Source organism: Eupeodes corollae, chromosome 3 (genome assembly GCF_945859685.1).
Source record: "Eupeodes corollae chromosome 3, idEupCoro1.1, whole genome shotgun sequence".
NCBI classification, from domain to species: domain Eukaryota; kingdom Metazoa; phylum Arthropoda; class Insecta; order Diptera; family Syrphidae; genus Eupeodes; species Eupeodes corollae.
In genome coordinates, this window is record NC_079149.1 from 15227798 (window position 1) to 15249946 (window position 22149).

The 22149-nt window shown below is 33.3% G+C and overlaps 1 protein-coding gene across 4 annotated transcripts in view; it reads left to right on the plus strand.

The window, feature by feature from the left end:
• The window catches only part of LOC129952712 (ATP-citrate synthase), a 28888-nt gene that overhangs the window by 833 nt on the left and 5906 nt on the right, over positions 1-22149 (plus strand). For 2 of the 4 annotated variants that reach the window (XM_056065499.1, XM_056065502.1), the window contains exons 1-6: positions 5022-5167; positions 5372-5557; positions 17198-17383; positions 17448-17897; positions 17971-18244; positions 18332-18658. In XM_056065499.1, coding sequence (XP_055921474.1) covers positions 5405-5557; positions 17198-17383; positions 17448-17897; positions 17971-18244; positions 18332-18658 — 1390 coding nt within the window. In that variant the 5' untranslated portion in view covers positions 5022-5167; positions 5372-5404. Of the gene's footprint in view, positions 1-4989; positions 5168-5371; positions 5558-17197; positions 17384-17447; positions 17898-17970; positions 18245-18331; positions 18659-22149 lie in introns of those variants that run through there. The other 2 variants (XM_056065501.1, XM_056065500.1) reach the window with 2 other exon arrangements.

Consider the following 22149-nt stretch of genomic DNA (forward strand, 5'->3'; position numbering starts at 1 on the left):
TAGTTGTTTTTGTTATTTTGTTCTCTTTTTGTTTTGTAAGCAAAGGGTTACCACACACCGGTATTATGTTATGCACCAGAGATAGGTATAATTATGTGGGAATGAGGTAAATGGTTTTCAATTCTGATAAGAATTCTTTTAGTTAGGTAAATCGTTTATCGGTTAGATTTTTTTTTATGAACGTTAACTTTAACCCTTTTACAAGTGTTATGTAATAAGTTTTCATAATTCAATGGGGCATTTTCACAATGACTGGTTTTGTTTCTCAATGAACTAACACCCCAATAAATGCAAGTTGTTGTGTAACAGCTAGTTTAACTGCCTTTTACGTAAGTGAAAACCCATTCAAGAATAATATTTTTTTTCATGAGTAAATAGTTATGACAAAAATATTCAGAATCTCTGTTCATAATTAGGTATTTAGATCCATGAAATGCTGACAATAAAACGTCATGCTTCCAACAGTATGTGTCATACAACAGAGTTATATGGTTTTTTGTATACAATTTGCATTGATTAAAAAGGTTATAACCCATAACATATTAAAATGTTAAAAACATTTCAAGCAATAAGAAAATAGCTAATTTACTTTATATAAAATTATATCTTAGCTGTAAAGGTTAAAAAAATGACCTAAAACTCTACATACAAATATATTTTGAATTTGAATGTAATCTAGACTTATAAAATGTAACTAATAAAACTTTAACTTTAACTTAACTTCTAAAAAAAAATAGCTAATTATTTAAGGAGATATACAGGTACACATAGGTCTTAAAGTTTTGAATATCCAAATGCTAGGGAAAAACAGGCACACATTCTTATTGTGTCGTAAAAAAAAAATAGCTCAGGGGTAAACTAATGAACATTTAAGGAATTGCGAGTATTACATTTTTTGTAATAATATCTGAAAACAACGTATTTTAGGATTAAATTATTTAGAATGTTTTTGAATTGTGTTTTTTTGTTTTAACAGTTAAAAATAACAAAGAAAGATAAATTAAAGAACCTGAAGTCGCCTTCTGTTGTTTCGCTTCATTTGTTGGCCATTGAGGCTGTCTTTTAAACCTTTGCACCAAAAATATGTTTGTCTCACAGTCCTAAAACAACCAGGGCCTAGTGACTTAGAAATATCAACCATTCCTGAGTGCGATTCATGTCATTGATGGAGACGACCTACAGTTTAAATGACGAATCCAAATGGTTAGTTTGAGAAAGCACTTTTCATGACAATTTACTTGGATAAGTTGTCAATTCCTGACAGGAGCCAGTACCCGTGAAAAAAAAAGTTTTAAGTGGCACAAGCAGGAATTGAAACCAAGAACTCTTACATGACTTTCGTATTGTGTTTTCTGTATCTTTAAGCAATTTAATCAAACTTTAGGCAGTTCAACATTTATTTATTATGTAAATACACTTTTTGAGAAAATTGCGATTGGGAAAAATGGAGAGACTTGTTGAATGCCCCACATCCCGGTTTTCGAACCGATGATACCTATGGTTAGGTAAAGCTAGAAACTTCGTTATGGCTTCTATCAACAAGTTTCTCTACTTTACCCTATAGCAAATCAATGTTATCGATGGTTGTCTGAACTCTAAGTACAAGCATTGTATATCAGCTAAAATGTGTCCCTTTTCGTGACAGAGTTAAGTGACTAATTGTTGATACACAGTTCCTAATCTGGTTTTTTATAAAATTATTTCTTCTCTTGTACAAGGATCCTTAAGATTTTTATTTTGAACAGCTCAGAATTTATAGATAGGTTTTTAGATTTAAACAGCCTAAAATTAGATGCTGCCTCAAGAAATTATATCTTATTGGAACTAAGTAAAATCTCTTCAAACTCGAATTGTATTCAAAATGAATACATAAGTCTACTTATTTTATAGATGCTGTAAAAAGAATTTATTGAAAAAAAATATCCTTATTCCCACCCAACCAATCGCATTTTTGTTGCTATATCAAATTTAAAGAATATTAAGGGTATAAGGTGCATTCGTTTTGCCTGAATTTTTAGTACCGATTTCTTTCAATTTTTTGGACTTAAGACAAAACGAACTGATCTTTAGATAATAAACTTTCCCCTTAAAAATAAATTGAGCATACATCGTTGTTTTAGACGTTATGTTAGAAAATGTCAGTAAAAAAGTTTCACTTATGAAAATAAATGAAATCCACAAAATGCATGTTCAAGAAACCCTTAATTTAACGAACTATTCTCTAAACAGTTTAATAGTAATACAGGATCCGGCAAAAAAAACCTCCCGTATTTTTAGACGTTTATATTTAAAGCTTTCTATAGATAAAATGGTATTCCGGGTAGAAATAGAGGTCTACATGCCGTTTTTAGGAATCATAATGGCGTGGCCCTTATGTGACAGTTTGGTGTGCTGCTGCTGAATTTGGTGTGTTAGGTCCGTATTTTTTCGAAGACATTTTTTTTTTTTAATCACTTTACTAGAAAACACAAAGAAGTCTGGTTCCCATTGAAAAAAAATTCAATACAATCTTTCTATTAAATTGTTTATTTATTTGTCATTGTCCTTTAAAATATGGGAGATCTTAGAGCTGTCAAAGTAACGTTAAAATGAGTACCCGTATGTATACGTTACTTTTGGTATAAATATTCGGTACAAATGTATCGTTACTAGTTACTTTCGTTGAAATTGGTATTTTCGTTAAAAATGTATTAGGTACATATTTCAGATGCACAAGAGCACAAGCCAAATGATACATTTTTGTTAAAAATTGTACATAAACACAAAGATAGTTTGTGTATGTGTTAATTTGAATGCAGCTGATATCAGGATATTAGTTTTCTCAGCACAGTGAGCGGAAAATATGAATAAATATTGAGAGAAACTTAAATAAAAGATATTAAATGTGTTGCATTGCAAAAATATATATTTAAATTTTTGTCATTTTATCTTTTTGATATTTTTTCTTTTAAAGAGCCAAATTATACTTAAATTGCATTGGCTATTGCATTTGCATTACATTCGTTACCTGATATATTTGGAATTTCTTGGACATCTTCGCACGTTTCTACGTCTAGAAGGCATTGGAGAAGGTTGCACATTTGGGATTGAAATAGATTCATACGCCGATAAATGTTTAGACAGTAAATGTTTTTTTAAATTTGTAACTGAACCACCTATAACAGAATAACATGAATGGCACAAATCACGATTGTCTTGAATTGGACTAAAAAAGTTCCAAAGTTTACTTCTTCTTCGCTCCATTTGAATGCACTTACTAATTTAAATTTGAGATTTTCCACTTAAAAAACAACGACGCCAAAGTACCTAAATTCAGTTAGAGATTTCCCACTAACTAAAAAAGTAACGACGTTCAAAGTAACTAAATTCAAAAAATATCAATACTGACACAAATAACAATAACACCAAAAAAAGATATCAATACCACATATCAGAGAAAGGTAGATAGAAAACCAAACTGTCAAAATAAATTTTTGCCTACAATTAGAAGCTAGTGCAGCGGAATGTTGTTTTTTCTCATTTCAATTTGAACTCCGCATTGTCTATCTCTCATCCTACAACCTATAACAGATACGAAAAATGAAAAGAGACGTTACCCTACAATAAAAACGCACACATAACTTATACTACTCAACTACTTAGCTATATGTACATGTTAACTCAACTCACATATGACACACACAGTTCACAGAAAAGAAACACAGCACACTATCACAGGATACATTATCACAGTGTAATACCACTTTCTATGCTGGTATGTAATGCGTCATTTAGTATGAAATAACTATCTAAACAAAAGTAACTAGATCATAAAAGTAACGACATTTATTTCAGAGTACCGAAACGTTACTCGGTACAAACTAAAATACCCGTTACTAAGTAACGAATACATACGGTATGCTACAGCTCTAAGATCTATTTGATGGACCCTGTACTACCGCTTTAAGAAATGAAAATCAATTTAACCTTCATCCCAAAGTTGTCCATTCTGTAAAGTACAGTAATTCGTTTTCTAGACTTATTTCGCGAATGTGCAATGAATCTGATGCAATGTTTAAGAATTAAAATCTACATCAACACCTCTCTAACCTGTCCCTTTTTCCTAATGCTGAAAGGCCTCATAAATGTAATCTTTCCCAACATCAGGACTTTTCAAAAAAATATTGTCAATTTTGTATGTCAAATACTGAAGACATTAGAAAGCTTGCTAAATATTTGATATATATGCTCTTACCCAGTTTTTTTTTTATTATTTATTATGATAAAAGAGAGAAAAGTCGAATTTTTGAAATTAGTTTAAAAATATCTTTCAATATAGATAAGACTCAATAAAATCTCAAAACAATTAAAAAATGACGGTTAAATATTATCTATAATTAATTGAATAAGTTGCTGAATGTAATCTTAATTAAGGTATCTTATTTTTATTTCTTTAATCATCTTTTATAAATATAATTCATTTAAATCTTAACCATTTCGCTATCGATTTTTTGACCATATTAAAAACATTATTTTGATAACAGATCATAACCACAGATTCGATATCTAAGAGATTCGTCAAATTCATATCAATATATCATCAAAATCAAATTCGCAAATAATCTTAAAATCTGCACGATCACTTACCTTGAGCAGATAATCATTATTTGTAATGGCAACCCTGTATTTAATAAACACAAAAACAAAAAAACAACTTAACAACTTGCCGCTTGCCGGCAGAGCAACAATTAAACCCCCAAGAGAGCCAAGCCAACAAAAATGAGAGATTCAAAGAAATTTCATTATAAAAAAAAATATAACAAACATCATGCGATAATTTTGCAAAAGCTTTTTTATTCTTCTTCTTATAGGTTCTATAAATTCAAAAGCGAATTGATAAAAAAAAACTCTTCATATCAATTTTATTTTTTGCAAATTCTGTTTCCCAACCAGATACCTCTAACGCTCTACCTCAAGCCCTCTAGCTCTGCCTCTTTGCAAGGTATAAATATACTTGGAACACTTATTTCCCAACTAACTGAGTACATTTCGGCAGAGAACCTCAGCTTAGGTAGAGGTACACGCAACAAGCAAATTATTCACGTAAAAAAAAAAACACCTTAGGGAAGCAGACGGTTTATACGTACATTCTTGGTTCTCTGGTCAGTAGTTAAGTTCAAATCGGCAAGTGAGTAAGGTGTTTTTTTATTTTGTATTCGGTTCCACTAATTCCAATTCCAATCGTTGATTTTCTGTCCATATATTTTATGATTTTGTGTGCTGTTATATTATTTTAGCTGTAAATTCGTCAGACCATGTGTCTGTTCCAAAAAAAAAAAAAAATTGAAAGAAAAAGATTAACATTTTTTGTGAATATCTTGTCTCGTTTCAGAGGGTGTGTTGAAGATTGCATAGTTTTGAAAAAATGTCAGCAAAAGCTATTTACGAAGCAACTGGAAAGGACATATTAAATCGTCATTTGGGAAACAATGTCGCCAGTACATGTCGCTTTGCCACGGTCAACTTGGACACGGACTTATCCAAACTCGTTGACACCCATCCATGGTTAAAGGAGACAGTAAGTCGTTAATAATAATTTTATATATTGTTTACTAAGCAATTTTCAAGTGGAATTAGACTGATTTAAAATTACAATCAATTATGTATACCTACATAAGTAACTTCATAGAAATTAATATTATGATGTCGTGTTGCCGTCGTGAGTTATAAAAAAAAACACCACGACTAAGCTTAAACTAGTATCAGGCCATTAAGATAATACACTAACTAAGTACATTACTATTATGGCGCGGTGAGGGTCGGCTCGAAGCGGCGTATACGAACCGTATACGTCATGAATCGCATGAACCGAAAGCACAAACAAAAAGAATCTTTCGATACGAAGCTTGTTTACACGTAAGATGAGGTGATGAAGATTTGTATGCTTGTTTTGTGGGGGATTCTTTGTACGTAGAGCGAAGGTACATACATAGGTACCTTGCCTAGTTCTTAGATTTTTTTTATAGCAGCTGGAGCAGTAACCTTGGCTTTGAATTGAAGTTACTGAGAAATTTGAACTTTGTTTATTTTTTTATTTTGTGACTCAGAAGTTTTTAGCTTCAAATTAATTTCTTTTTCTTGTAGGTCTTAATAAATAATTAGGTTAAGGTTTAAGGAGGGCAAAGTAACACTATTGTTGTTGTTATTGTTAAAAACGTTTGCATTTCAGGGAAGAATTTTTTTTTTATTATTTTTAAAAGCTTATAAAAATAATTTACTATAATTAAGCTTTGAGGACAGTTTATTAATAGGTTGTTGCAATTCTGTGAAAAGTTCTGATAACACAGAAAATAATTTTAAATCTATGAACTCAAGTTCATATTTTAACTTGAAGTTTGACTAATTGTCGTGATAAATAACAATTACGGTAAAAATAACCTGATGATTGAGAAAAAAATATGAAAATTAGTTTTGAATCAAAATTTAAAATTAATAATAATTTGTTTAAAATAAGGATTTAATTTGTTTATAAAATACCTAATCAAATTATAGTTTTGATACGAAAAATATAAAAAAGTGATTTAAAGTGAAAGTTAAAGATTAAGTTTCCAGAACATAGGTTGGTCCAAATTCACTTGTCCTATGCAAAGTCAGTAGAATTATAAAAGATTTTCTAGATAGGTTATGAGGAATTGAGTTTCTGAACGAACTGTGATAAAGATACTGGTCTGCTTTGTGTTATTTGTATTTGCGGATTGGTTTTCAATGAGTGGAAATGAAATTAGAATAATCAAAATTTCATATTCTTGTAGTGCCGCTAAAGAAAGAATATCTGTAATTTTTTTTAATAATAACGTTACTGAGAATGTGAGCTTTAGGAAAAATTGAGAGGTTAGAAAGAAGGTGGTTGTGTAAATTTATTTTAAAATTATTGAACAATGCTGGATTATACAAAGAATTCGATACTCGCATGGTACGGCTAAAGAACAAATCAATATACTTCACAATACAGTCTTATGATTAAACTACTAGAAATACTTAGAAGCGCGAGTACCCTTTTGCAGGCAAACTATTTGAGGTGATATAAAATAAATTAGAACGAATTTTATGTGATGTAATTGAGGCAATGATGTTTCTTTAACCAAAAATTTCCACATTTTTTACTTTACATCCAAAATTAGGCTAAAAGATAAACCCTTGGGCATTAACTAAAATACTTGGAGTCCGTTTGAATTGTTTGGACCAAAGTTAATTTTCCTGAATAGCTGAACTGCCAAAGTGAAACGAATTGTTCAAGTGATTTATGTTTCAATTTAACACAATTCCAATCACGGATTTCTGTCAGTAAACATTTGTCGGTGGAAAGAAAAGAAATTTGTAATCATCGAACTACCAACAAAATTCCAATATAATTTTCCCCAGAAAACACGACGGATCGTATTGATACACGTTTTTCCAATTTTAATGTCAAATATTTTCAAGTTGTTTCCATTGGTTTTTCCACTCTTCTCATATTAATATCAAATATTTACAAAAAAAATGACAATTATTCAACAAAAAAGAAATTTTCTCTGACCAATGTATTAACAATTTTCAGGTCATGTTGCTACTTAGTTCTAAACAATAACCTGCGATAGACTTCTAAGTGCTTTTTTAAGAGGGGAAGCGAAGAAGCAAGAGAAAATGTGAATAAATTGCGTGCGTATTCTTGTTTAACACATTTTAATTTGATTTAATAATTTTTATTCAATAATTTGTATACAATTATTTCAACTTTCGAAAGAAGCATATTTTTGTCCGAAGATATTAAAGATGATTTCAAACGTGAGAACACCAGAACTTTGCCTTCAATATGGTTAAGTTGTCATTTAGTTATCAAAATGAAAACTATAGTAAAAGTATCTTCTTGGATGAATTCAAATTCTTAATAAATATAAAACTTGTAATTTAATTTTGATTGGTGTCATTAATATTGATATTTTAGTCTCAAAGAGGCAACCCGGTTACATCAACTTCTAATACTTGCATTGACCACATTTTCTTGCGTTTTAGTAGGAATATTTGGTTTCATTCTTGTGGAAGTGTTCTAGATTATAAAATAACTGATCACAAAATGATCGTTTTAAAAATCAATGACATGGAAAATATTTCAAATTCCAATAATGATAAAAAGCACCTTATAATAGATTATACATAATTACTTAGCATTTTGAAACATGAATTTTGGGATCAAGTTTATTCTGAAAAGGATCCATCTTCTTCGTTTAATGTTTTTAATAATACAAAACTACACAAATATTATGATTCGTTAAAATTAATATTGAATCAACTCGTGAAAATTATTATTCTAATTTATTCAAAAGTTCGAAAGGCAACAAAAAGAAAAGGAATGAAAATTATCAACGATATTTTAGGAAAGAAAATGAACTCTAATGCAATAGAAACTATTGTTTCAGAAGATATTTCACTATGTAATTCAAAATGTATTTCAAACAAATTCAATTAATATTTTACGGAAATCTCTGAAAAATTAAAGCCGTCTTTTGATTTGTATGTTGATTGCAACTGTTCTGATCAACGAAGTTTAGATTCCGATGCTATTTCCTCTTTTGAAACTTATAAAATTATTTTATCATTGAAAAACAAAAACTCTTGTTCTTCAGATGGAATATCTAGTAATTTACTCAAATAATTGCTTTATATTGTATCAGATGTCTTAAGTTCTATATTTACCTTAAGTGTTGAACAAGGTTGTTTTCCTCAACAATTTAAATGTGCGGAGGTGATTCCTCTTTATAAAAAAAAAGATAGAACAAATATGTCAAACTATAGACCAATTTCTCTTCTTCTCACCTTTTCAAAAATGTTCGAAAAACTAATGAAAAATAGAATTACTTCTTTTTTGGATAAAAATTGTTTTTTTAGCAAAAATCAATTTGGACTTCGCTCTGGAAAGTCAACCGAAGATGCAATTCTTCGACTTTACAGTCAACTCTATGGCAGCTTGAATCATAATAAACCGACTATGGCTCTTTTTATTGATATGAGATATGACTAAAACCTTATATGGTATGGTTTAAAGAAGTTATCTTTTAATGGATGAAGTCATATTTAAAAGAAAGAGTTCAAAAAGTAGTATTTAATAGTGTTATCAGTGAAGATTGATATATAAAATCTGCAGTACCTCAGGGCTCCGTACTCGGCCCCTTGTTTTTTTATTTATATTAACTCTATCTTTAGGTTGCGCAGTTGAATGACCTTCCTACGGCTTTTGCAGATGATATATCGTTTACCTACCAGTCAAAATCAGAACATAATTGTAACAACCAAATTGAAGAAGATCTTGAAATTCTCTGTTCATAAGTAAATCCTTAGTGAAAAACTAAAACAATGTCATTCAAAACTTCTAGTCATCAGCTTTGCAATTACAATTTTATATTTCATGGGTCGAATTGTAGACAATTCACCTTTCCTTTACATAGTTGTCGTAGACCTTATTTTCCAGCAGCGGATTCTTGTTCCGATTCAATACACAGTTTTAAATATCTAGGAGTTACAATCGATTTTAATCTTAACTGGAAAGAACATATTACTAGAAAAATGTATCTGTTAAAACCATTCTGCTCAAAAAGAGTTTTAACTTTAATTTATTACGGGCTTGCACTCTGCAAAATTCAATATGGTTTGTCTAGCTGGGGTGGTTCATATGCTACTACTTTAAGACCCTTGTTGATTGCTCAAAAACATCTAATTAGAATCATTTGCAACAAAAATCGATTAACTGAAAGTTGGCCCTTATTAAAGGATTTGAGAATTCTACCTTTGAGACATCTTTACATTTTTACTGAAAGAATTTTTCAAGCAAAGTGGTAACATTCCAAGTTGGAACTCGCAGTTATACAATCTACGCATAAATAATATGCATCTTGTCAATATTCCCACTGCTCATAAAACTCATTTCTCTAACTTTTATACTGTCGCAACGCCCACGTCATTTAAAAACTTACAACATCTTTTAGAACTTCTCGAAATTTAAACTCTTTTCTGAAAAAAAGTAAAAGACAGGCTTTAAAGCTAAAGGATGAAAACTAGTATTTATTTATTGTAAACATTTTATTAACTAGTTGTAAAATTAAAAAGCAATGCAAAAAATGTATTTCTAGTTCTAATTCTAAGCTTGTTGCTACTTAAGCGGAAGAAAGACTATTTAGGACACTTCGGATACCATCCAAAAGCTCCCTAATCTTCACTTTATATGCTGGAGAAAATTGTTGTGAAGATGTATGACTTTGACTCCTTAATGAGAAAATGTACACACAAAAATATTTCAATTAAGTAATTCAATAACAATTAAAATTCTCAATTATTTATTTATGTTCTTTTTATGTTATTATAAACATTTTCAAACAATCCGCCAATCAGCATTTTCATATTCCACACCAAGCGTTTTCAAAACGTATTGAAGGAATGATGTTTAATTGCAAAAGAACTTTCGCTTTTCATTTGTAGTCGAATTCGAACTAAGTTGAATTTAAGAGAAGAATAATCTGATTGAGTTTTACAAAACCTCTTTTTTTTATAATTAGCAAACACTAAAAGGGTTTTTTATACCTTTAATATGCCAAAGACACAGTGTGAGCATTAGGAAAAGAGGGAAGGGTTGGATAGGAAGTGTCGGTGTACATTGGTTTTAAATTTCTAAACATTGCAATGACAGGGGAAGATAGAGCGTGGCAAGGCGTTCCACATTCACGTAGTACTGCTTAAAAAAGAATCTCTGTACTTCATAGTACGGCCGATGTTGGGCTCAAGGGTAAATTGATGGACATTCCTAGAAGCGCGGGTATTACGGCTAAATTGTTTAAGGGGAGGAATGCAATTGGCAATTTCACCAGAGCATAGTCCGTTAAAATAACGGTAAAAAAGGGTGAGGCAAGAAACCTTGCGTCGATGTTCGAGTGATGTAAACGAGTTAATGATGTTAATGTCACCAATCATTTTAAAAGCTCTTTTGAATACTGTCCAAGAGGCTTAAATAAGCAACAGTCCAGAGATGAGAGTTATATTAAAGTTTCGGACGTATATAGGTTTTGTAGATTGTAGCCAGATCAGACGGAGAGAAAAATTTCTTGCAACGTCTCAAAAAACCTAGACATCTTACGGCATTATTGGCAACATCGCGCATGTGATCGCTCCATTAAAGATGGTTGCTGATGCACATTCCGAGGATGTGAAGATTTTCCGTTTCGCTGATGCAAGTGCCACTCATAGATAGTAGCAATGAGGGTTTATCTCGCTTTAATGATGCAAAACAGCATTGCGTCTTCGAAGCATTAAATTCAACACGATTTTTTATTCCCCATTGTACAATGCTGAGTAGGTCGGAATTTAATGAGCTAATCATATTTTGCCGTTGCTGTTCCGCATCCGAAGAGGAGGGTTGTGAGTCTGGATACGAATATGAAAAACTACGAGTACTATCGTCAGCGAAACAATGTATTGGATTAGAAGTAACAGACAGGAGGTCATTTATAAAAATGAGGAAGAGCGTGGGAGACAAAACGGAGCCCTGGGGCACACCAGCGTTTATTTTATGAGTTTCAGACTTGACTCCATCCAAAACAACATGTTCGAAAGAAAATTTCTAATCCAACGAAGAAGAGATTCATCGATACCGAAAGCACGCGTTTTCGATAAGAGAGCAAGATGCCAGACTTTATCAAATGCCTTTGAAATATCAAATGAAATAATCTTACTTTCTCCAAAACGATGTAAAGATCTGTTCCACTGTTCGGTGAGATGAACCATAAGATCACCAGTGTACCTATTGCTACGAAAGCCGTATTGCCGGTCATAAAGAAGCTTCCGTTCCTCAAGATATTTCTTAAGCCGATAATTAATCAGCGTTTCCATGACTATAGAAAGAAGGGACGTTAGTGCTATCGGTCGGTAATTTGTGGGAGAAGAAGATTCGCTTTTTTTCTGGGGAGCCCAGAAGAATAGGATAGATGGAAAAGCTTACGCAGTGGTTTTGCTAGCGCGGATTTATGAATGTTGAGATCATAAAGATTGGTTCCATAGAATCAAACGGTTCTCTTTGGAGCTCTTTCTTTAACTGGATTTGACTGTGGTCCGATGTGCCTAGAGGCGTCAATACACTGATTGTGTACTTATCAGGATCAGAAGTAAGAAACAAGTCAAGTATATTTTCTGCTTGGCCGCTAACGTCAGATATACGAGTAGGCTCATTGACAAGCTGAGTAAGATGGTTAAACTCAGCAAAAATCTCAGCACACATTCCTTCGGGAATATTTTAAAATGCGTGTGAAACAGACAGCAAAATCTATTTTAACTCATTTTGGGACGTTAGTGGTATGTTTTCATATAAATTCTGTTTTAAATATCGAATATATTTAGAGAGTCCTATTCAAAGTTTTGAATCATTTCTGTGAATCACCCCACTAAATGTAATTGTGTTGAAAACGAATTCCAAAGCCGGTATTATTAGATTTATCTATTCTCATTTACAATTCCTTCAATGAATCGTTGTAATATTTTTGCATATTTCTACCCATATACTTGATAATTCATTTCATTCTTGATCATGATAAAATTGTGTGATATGAAATATTAATAGAGTCTAAAATTAGGTGGTGAAGTTTCATAATATGTAGATTAATCTAGTTGACATTAATTGATAACAAGTTTCCTGTTTACTTGAACAATATTTTTTAATGATGTTTTTTTTTTAATATGTTCCTTCCTTTCGATATCGATATCTTTATCTAATGACTACAACTAGTAAATTTAAATGACTTAAGTTATTTATGATCTCAACAAAATTAAGCTCGTTAGAACTTTCCTATGCCCCCAAAAATTGCGCTTCAACGTGTGAAAGAAATTTACAACTAAAATTTATTCTCAATCGTACATAAATAGAAATTATTTTTTTTCCCAAGCACGCTTCAAAGTAAACGATTGTAAAATTGTGTTAAACGAAAACAATCGAAAATTCTAAAGTTAAGGAAACTATTTCACCTCTTGAACCCTAAATATTTACAATACACTTTAAGCTCTCAGAAAATCACAAACCAATTTGAAAAAAAGTTCAGTTCCTTTCTGTATTAGAATAGAAATAAAAATAGGTACAAATGGAATATTTTAAACGATATATAAAACAACTTTTGTGTGTTTTAAGAAAAATTTGTCTTTGTTCCCAAAACAAATGTTTTAAAATATTGACCTTTCACTTTTCTCTTCTCAATAAACCAGACTTGAGGTTATTAATAAATTTAAGAGACATAAAGGTATAAAAACTTTCTTCATCTCTCAAGCTAATTTAATAAGTCTTGAAAATCTGGTTTTAATTTCATTTTTGATTGGAAAAAATCGAAATTTGAACTTTAATCATGAGATTGAAATAAATAAATCATATGAAAATGTTATAATGCAAGACTCAAGTGTTGTTAAGTTAAGTTAAACATGTAAAGCTGCATCTGGGGGTAGAATTTATTGTTTTTTTTATTTATTGTTTAATGCAATGACTTGTATAATTTGTTTTATTAATTAGCATATTCGCGCCGTGAGCGGCGGTGTTGTCGTCGTTCATCGTGACAGAAAAAAAAGTACAAATTTAAACTTCTCTCGAACACTTTGACTAAATTAATGGTGGGATTTCGATTTGTATTTGTATTTAATGATTTGAATTGCAAATATATTTTGTTTGAGTTGTTGTTGTTATTTTTTGTTATTTCGGGATAAAAATGATAGAAGCTTTTAGAAAGTAGGTATTGTCTTAAATCAAACACACAATTTTGTTAACCTCAATGTGTTCATTTAACAACAGCAACTTCAACAACAACAACTAAAAATAATACTAAGAAAAGTAAAATTTTTAGTTAATGTACAAATTTTGCACTTAGTATGAATTAAATTTACACTATCCACTTGTGTTTGTTTAATGTCAATGTTAAGGCAACTATATCATGGTCAATTGAATATTGAAACCGATACGATAATCACTTGGTTGAAAAGCTAAAGCTTAGAATTTTGTTTAGTTCTGTGAGTTGAATACATTTTGGAAAATAGGCAATGAACTTTGAATATCGGACAAGGTCGGTCGAGCAAGGCAGATCAAAAAAAGGCTCTTAGTTTTGCGTCTTGAACTGTTAAAAATAAGCCCACTTCAAGATATGAACCAGAAGCGAATTGACCCATTGACAAAAGACGACGATAAATTTATGTCTTCATTCTGAACTAACTTACCTAGGTCCTCAGACCTGTTTAGTCCTTTGGGGCATAGGGCCTCTACTAAGCCTACGAGCCATCGTGTACGGTTTCCGGAGATGTGTTTCAGTTCCCTCCAACTCTTGCCTAGTGACGCTGATTCCGCCTCGTCCAGCTCTTCTTCCTTCTTGTGTGAGCGGATTCCATTGCCACTTACGTCTTCGTATTATAAATTCTATAGGTTCCCAACCTGTCCTTTTATGAAGAACCACATTTGATACTAGGTTTGGCCAAAAAATCCTTAGGATGTTACGAAGAGATCTATTCACAAAGGTTTGTAGCTTTCCTGTTATGTCTGAAGTAACCTACCTGCACACAAAAGAAGCACAGATTCGACATTTGTGCAAAACAGTCGTAGCTTTGTCCTAAAGCTGATAGAGTGAGCGGATTCCATTGCCACTTACGTCTTCGTATTATAGATTCTATAGGTTCCCAACCTGTCCTTCTATGAAGAACCACATTTGATACTCGGTTTGGCCAGAAAATCCTTAGGATGTTACGAAGAGATCTATTCACAAAGGTTTGTAGCTTTCCTGTAATGTCTGAAGTAACCTACAAAGTGCTGCACACAAAAAGAAGCACAGATTCGACATTTGTGCAAAACAGTCGTAGCTTTGTTCTTATGCTGATAGAGTTAAAAAAAAAATTGGGTGGCGCAACAGTCTGTTTGAGAACTGTTCCTGTGTGCGAATACTGTTGTCAGGGATGGAGGGGACCTACAATTTTAAGCCGAATCCGAACGGCAAATTTGAGAAAGCACTTTTCATGACAAGAATTACTCTTGGAGAATTTGTCAATTCCTCGCAAGAGGCAGTACCCGTGAAAAAAAACTTTATGTGGCATCGGCAGGGATCGAGCCCAAGACCTCTCGCATGACAGTCCATCGCACTAACCATCATGCCACGGGTACTACCTGATAGAGTTATTTCTCCAAATTTTTGATAGCATACCGAACGCCGCTTTTGCTTTGCCGATGCGGCAGATGACGTCTTGTTCGGTTCCGCCTTCGATGGAAACGATGCTTCCAAGGGATTGAAAGCTCTCCACTTTTTCCACTGGTTCGGGAAAATATTTATTTGAGAGGATGGTCGGATTCCGAGGCTAAACATTTTTGTTTTGTTGGAATTAATTTTCAGTCCCACAACTTCAGGTTCTCTCTCCACAGTTGTTGTCATTTGATGGAGATCCATGCTCCTATGAGAGAGTAAACAAACATCGTCCGCTTAAACCAAATGCTTTATATAGGATGTCAAAGTAAATTGGATCCCTTCGCTACCTGATTGAGCTGAGCGCAGTACATCGCTTATCACCAACAGAAACAATATTGGCGACAGAACAGCCTTGTTTGACTTCGGATTTCAAAATCATCTGACAACCTACCATCGTGCAGAACGTGACACTTGGATCCAGTATGATTCTTGCTACTATTTCGGCAACGGCAGGCAGAACGCAAATTCCTTTCTAGAATTCCATCAAGTCCTACCGCTTTGTTGGCGCTTCAGAAGGTATCAACTGCACGTTGTTTGCAAACACTCGGTTTAAAACCGAGGAAAAGTATTCTTTCCACCTTCTGACTTGCTCATCCACCGAACTTATCACATTACCGTCTACTTCTTTCACCAGGTGTTGCTTTAAGCTGTGTGTATCGGTCAGCTCTTTGGTTATTCTATATCGGTCCTGCTGTCGCACCTGTTTGCAACATCTTCTGCTTCTTGCGCCAATGCGTTGATGTAGTTACGCTTGTCGCGGTGCACACTGCGGTGAACCTCTCTATTTTTCATGGGATACGAGGACGCCAGCTCGTTTCTTTCTTTCTCTTGTGCAGCAGTTATTCGAGCCCTTAACTGTTTGCGTTCGTTGACCCTTGCCCATGATTCTTCTGAAAGCCAAGTGTTGGTGCTTCCTTTTTTTCCGACCGACTATTCTGTCAGCACCTAAAGTGAAAACATTTTTCACAGCATTCCAATGGCTTTCGATGTCGTCATTCTGAAGATAGGCTTCTATTTTATTTTTATTAACGCGTTTTAACGCTAATAGGGTTTTGTATACCAGATTCACAGAGTGAGCATTAAGAAAGAAGGGAGTTAGGTGTCGGTGTGCTTTGGTTTTGAATTCTTAAACATTGCACTGGCAGGTAAAGACAGAGCAGTGTAAGGCACTAACATTCCTGTTGTACTGCTTAAGAACGAATCTTTAAACTTCACAGTAACAGACAAAGTTGGGCTCAAGTTTGAACTGATGAGCATTTGCTTCTATGCATCGTGCGTAGAAGCACGAGTGTGACGGTAATTCTATTCAAAGGGACGAATGCCAATGACTGTTTCACAAAAACATAGCCCGTTAAAAACGTTAGTGTTTCAAAGTAGAGCATACAGTTCGTGATTGTAACTTCTCCGGAATCAACCTTCCTCACATACAGGGTTAAAAATTCTCAGTAAAATTTTCATTTCGAGTTCGCCCAAGAAGTCGAGTCCCTTTTAATAAGCGCCCAGGTTTTAGAGCCATCATATGATAAGATTACTGTTAGAACCATCGTCCTATACAGCAGTAGTTTAGAAATTATAGCAGTTTCTGGATATAAAAACAATTTTGAGAGACCATATTAGGCTTTGTTGGATTTGAGCAGCCGCCAGCGTATTTCTTGCTCTATGTTATTATTGAGGATTGCTCTACTTCTAATTCATCCTCCGCTACCTTAATTCTCTGAGATCTTAAGTTAGAACGTCAAATCCAAGACATTTTCCCTCAACTGCCTAAGAGCAAAAATCTAATCGGTTGTTGATTTGCATGGGATGATGCGACGCTAGTTTTGTCCTATGATGGTCTTACGGTGTGAGGCTCTTCTAGCATGGATGTTTATCTTCTCTTTTAAAAAGTAAAGTGCACCAAAAACACGTTCCTAATATCTCATTTTTGTATTTTTCCTTTTCAGAAATTGGTTGTAAAACCCGATCAACTGATTAAGCGTCGTGGAAAGTTAGGTCTTATTGCTGTTAACAAAACCATTGACCAGTGTATAGAATGGATTCAGGCGCGAATGAACAAAGACCAGCAAATTGGAGCTGCATGTGGAAAAATAAAGAACTTTATTATCGAACCATTTATTCCACATAAAGATGTAAGTTTTTTTTGAAATCTCATATTTTCAACCTCATAGTGATTCATTTCAAACTAAAATTTAGGAAGAAGAAGCTTATGTATGTATCTATTCACATCGTACTGCTGATACGATATTGTTCCATCATCAAGGTGGTGTAGATATTGGTGATGTTGATGCCAAGGCACTTAAGCTCGATATTCCCGTTGGTCATAGCACTTCGCTGGATGAAATCAAAAGCAAATTATTGGTCAATGTGACGGCAGATAAAAAAGATCGTATTGCCAATTTCGTACATGCTCTCTATCAAACCTACACAGATCTGTACTTTACCTATCTTGAGATTAATCCGCTCGTCGTAACCGATGATGGTATGTATATTCTTGATTTGGCTGCCAAGCTGGACTCGACAGCCGATTTTATTTGCCGACCAAAATGGGGTGAAATTGAATACCCACCACCATTCGGCCGAGATGCCTATCCCGAGGAAGCTTATATCGCTGATTTGGATGCTAAGAGTGGAGCTTCATTGAAAGTATGACTTGTCTAAACTGAAAAATTCTTTGGTTCTTATTTTTTGAGATGTGTGTGTTTTTTTTATGATTTAGTTGACCATCTTGAACAGGAATGGTAGAATTTGGACAATGGTAGCTGGTGGTGGTGCAAGTGTTATCTATTCTGATACAATTTGTGATTTGGGTGGTTCTGAAGAATTAGCTAATTATGGTGAATACAGTGGAGCACCATCTGAGCAACAGACCTATGAATATGCAAAGACAATTTTGAATTTGATGACTTCTTCACCTAAACATCCTGATGGAAAGATTTTGATCACTGGAGGAGGAATTGCTAACTTTACAAATGTTGCTGCTACTTTTAGAGGTAAGTCAGAAAGGAGCAGAACTAAACAAACGAGAGAGAGAGAAAAACTAAATGACATTTTTGTCTTTTTTTACTTTTCTATTTTAGGTATCATAACCGCCTTGCGAGAATTCCAACCCAAATTGGTCGAACATAATGTCTCAATCTATGTCCGACGAGCTGGACCAAATTATCAAGAAGGTCTTCGTAAAATGCGAGAAATCGGCAGTTCTTTGGGTATTCCATTGTTCGTATTTGGCCCAGAAACACATATGACTGCAATTTGTGGCATGGCTCTGGGCAAGCGGCCAATTCCCAAATCGTGCAATGTTGAATTCTCAACTGCTAATTTCTTGCTACCCGGTGGACAGCAGGAAGCTTCTGAGAATAAAAGTGCAAAACTACCAGAAGTAGGTGATTTGGATGCAACTAACGGTAAGTGATTGGAATTTGTTGTGTTTTTTTTCTTTACTATCATAGAAATCAGATTTTGTGTGAAATGTGTGCAGCAACCAATTGATTAGTTTTTCATTAAATGTTAAGTGTTGTAAGAGGTATTGGGAAATTTGTTGTCGAGGGTTTTTGTCCACACGTCTGTAATCAAAATTATAAAAGTTCGTTTTTATCTATAAACAGTATTAAACAAACAATAATAATTAAAACCAAAACAAATTGAATCAATTACTGTTTTCAATTATTGCAATTCAAATGCTTGAATTTGTTTAAAAGATAATAAATGAAATACAAAATTAAATCCTAATCAGAAACAAAAACTTTTATAGAACGAGGAGTTAAATTAAAAATGATGATATTTCTTTTTATATCTTTTAAATGTGTGTTTAACAAGAACACTTGAATTTTATATTTTTAAATTTCCCTTATCAGGGAAACAGATAATCATCAAGCGTATTCATTTTTTTTTGTTTTTCAAATATCAATTAAATAAATATATTTCAAAACCGTATAATCTGGTTCTTGTTAAGGTGGTCTGATTTTGATTATGATATTAGTGATAAGACAACAGTTGTGTTATTATTATCACAGATGGTCCATATTAATTCACAAGACACATAAAACATATTTGAAGTAAGCTACAAATTGCTTCTGAAAGTAGATTCCTGAATATCGAAATAAATTCAAATGAACGTAACTTTTAAAATAAAAATTGTAGATAATGTACCCTTTTTGTTTAAAATACATCCACAAAAGTTAAGTTTTAGATACAACAACTTTGTGTTTAAAGTGATTTTTATTTGAAATAATGTGTGAAATTAACAAACTGCTTGTCATTCATTCATTGTTTTTCAATTCAGACACATCCGAGTGGATGGAAAACTGCATTTGTACAGCCTGTCCCTAAAAAAGGTGAATCCATCACCATCTAACTATCGTCCAATTGCACTTACGTCCCTTCTTGCCAAGGTCATGGAAATGCTGATCAATTTTCAGCTTAAGAAATATCTTGAAGAATGGAAGCTTCTTAATGACCGGTAGTATGGCTTTCGTTTCGTTATGTCCACTGGTGATTTCACCCGACAGTGGAACAAATCTTCACATCGTCTTGGAGAAAGTAAGATCATTGCACTGGATATTTCAAAGGCATTTGATAGAGTTTGGCACCAAGCTCTCTTATCGTGCATTTAATATTGATGAATCTTTTTTTCGTTGGGTTAGAGATTACTTTTCGGTCCGTTCAATGCAAGTAGTATTGGACGGGTTCAAATCTAGTATCCACAAAATAAACGCTGGTGTGACCCAGGGTTCCGTTTTGAATCCGACGCCCTTCCTTATTTTTATAAATGATCTTTTCTGTGGAAACTTCTAACCCACTAATTTGTTTCGCTGATGACAGTACCCTCAGCTTTTCATATTCGTTTTTAGATTTTCATCGTTGTTCTTCGGATGTGGATTATCAACGGCAGCGTATGATAAGCTCATTGAATTCTGATCTTGACAGCATTGTTCAATGGGGATTCAAAAACCGTGTAGAATTTAATGCTTCGGAAACTCAATGATGTCTACTGTTACAAAAGTGTAACCCTCCCCCAATGCCACTATCCATGGGTGGTACTTGCATCCTGGAGACTGAGCAGCTATCAGTCCTAGGTATGTGCATTACAAACCACTTGTTGTGGAGTGATCACATATTTGACATCGCCAAGTGTTTAGATTTTGGACAGTTTTCAAAAGAGAGCTCTAAATTGATAGGTTACCGTTGTCTTAATGAAACTTTTGCATCTCTCGAGCACCGTGCGTCGTAAGGTTTTATGTCTCTCATAATTTTATCACTACTTCCATAAGTAATGCTCAAAAAAAATAGCCAGTTGCATTCCTCCCCTTAAACAATCTAACCGTAATACTCGATCTTTTAGGAATGCCCATCAGTTTACCCTTGAGCCCAATTTCGGTCGTACTGTAAAGTATAGAGATTCTTTTTTAGTAGCACTACACGAATGTGGAATGCTTTACCAGGCATTCAAAACCAATGTGCATCGGTATCACTTTTCAAATCCTATCCTACCTTCCTAATTACTCTCGCTGTGTATAATCATTATAAAGGTATTCAAATCCCCTTGAATGCGCGTACAATATAAAAAAAACGATGTTAACCCCATCTCAAAATGGGAATTTACTTACTTTTCTTTTCTTTTTTTTTAAGAGGGTGAAATTGAAGAAAAAGTAGGAGTTAGTTCCTGTCACGGATATGCTTCTTTTATTTAAATAAAATATGACGGAGGTTCGTAGTGAATAACTGAACTAAAAACTCTAGTTGCATGACTACCCCAACTAAAGCGGATGAAAGCTCGTTAAACCCCGATATTTTGGGAGTTTAAGTCTCGTTTGCTGATACTCTTCTTAAAATCTGTGCCATAACTAAGTACATCTTAAATTCTAAGATAAGATAATTTATTGTTGGTTGTCAGAAAATTTGTATGTTCCACTTTACTAAGTTACACATAAAATGAAACGCATGTGTGGTTTTTCATAAACGGTAATTTTATGAAAAGATTCTGAAACGTTTTGCGTTAGTTCAACATTAATTAATAATGTCTGACAAGATAACGACAAGAAATCCCAATTTTTCTCTAAAAGAAACACTTTTAGAATGTGGTAACTCTTGAAACTATTCTTGAAACAGTTGAAACATACATCCCTCCAAAATCAACAATACTTAAAAATTGATTGCCTATACAAAGAATCGTAGAGCTACCAATAGCTGGTTTATAGATGCAATTGAATTATTTCTATAAGAGGGGAAGTTTTGTTTAAAGATTTGTTATAAAAATCTTGAAACAAACCTATTATAAGGTCGTTCTAGATCCTACTCGATTTGTTCTAATACATGGATAGTAATCTTTTTAGTCAAACGAAATCTTTTGTAGGCCGCCAATTCATCAAAACTTAAAAAGTATTCATTCCTATCGTAAGCCTGACGGAGGACTGCAACTTCGGGAAATCAAAATTCATTTATTTTATTTTATTATAGTTTGAACAATGAATTAGTTTTTTGGCAACAATTTACTGAAATGTCATCACACAACATTATCTCCTAAGTGAAACTTAAGGTGTTATGTCCTACTATTTCATCCCCATAAAATAAGTTTCACTTAGGTTAATTTATGTCAAACTTTGAGTTCTGTGCAAACCATTAAGCAGTACTTAGTAACTTATGTGAACTTAAATAGTTATGAGTTGTATCAGCAAACCGGCCTAAAAGTTTTAATTTTTGTATGACCCTTTTTTATGAACTATATTTACGCAAGTTAAGTCAAAACTGTTGGCTCTTCGCAAAAAATTCTTCTTCATCTTCTGTGCTAACGCTTGTTGCCAAAGAAACTTTTGTTAGTTCTATTTGAAACGCTAACCCCGTATAAAGTAATTCGTTTCCGATTTCTGATATTTCCATGGCTCTATCAGTTCTTGAG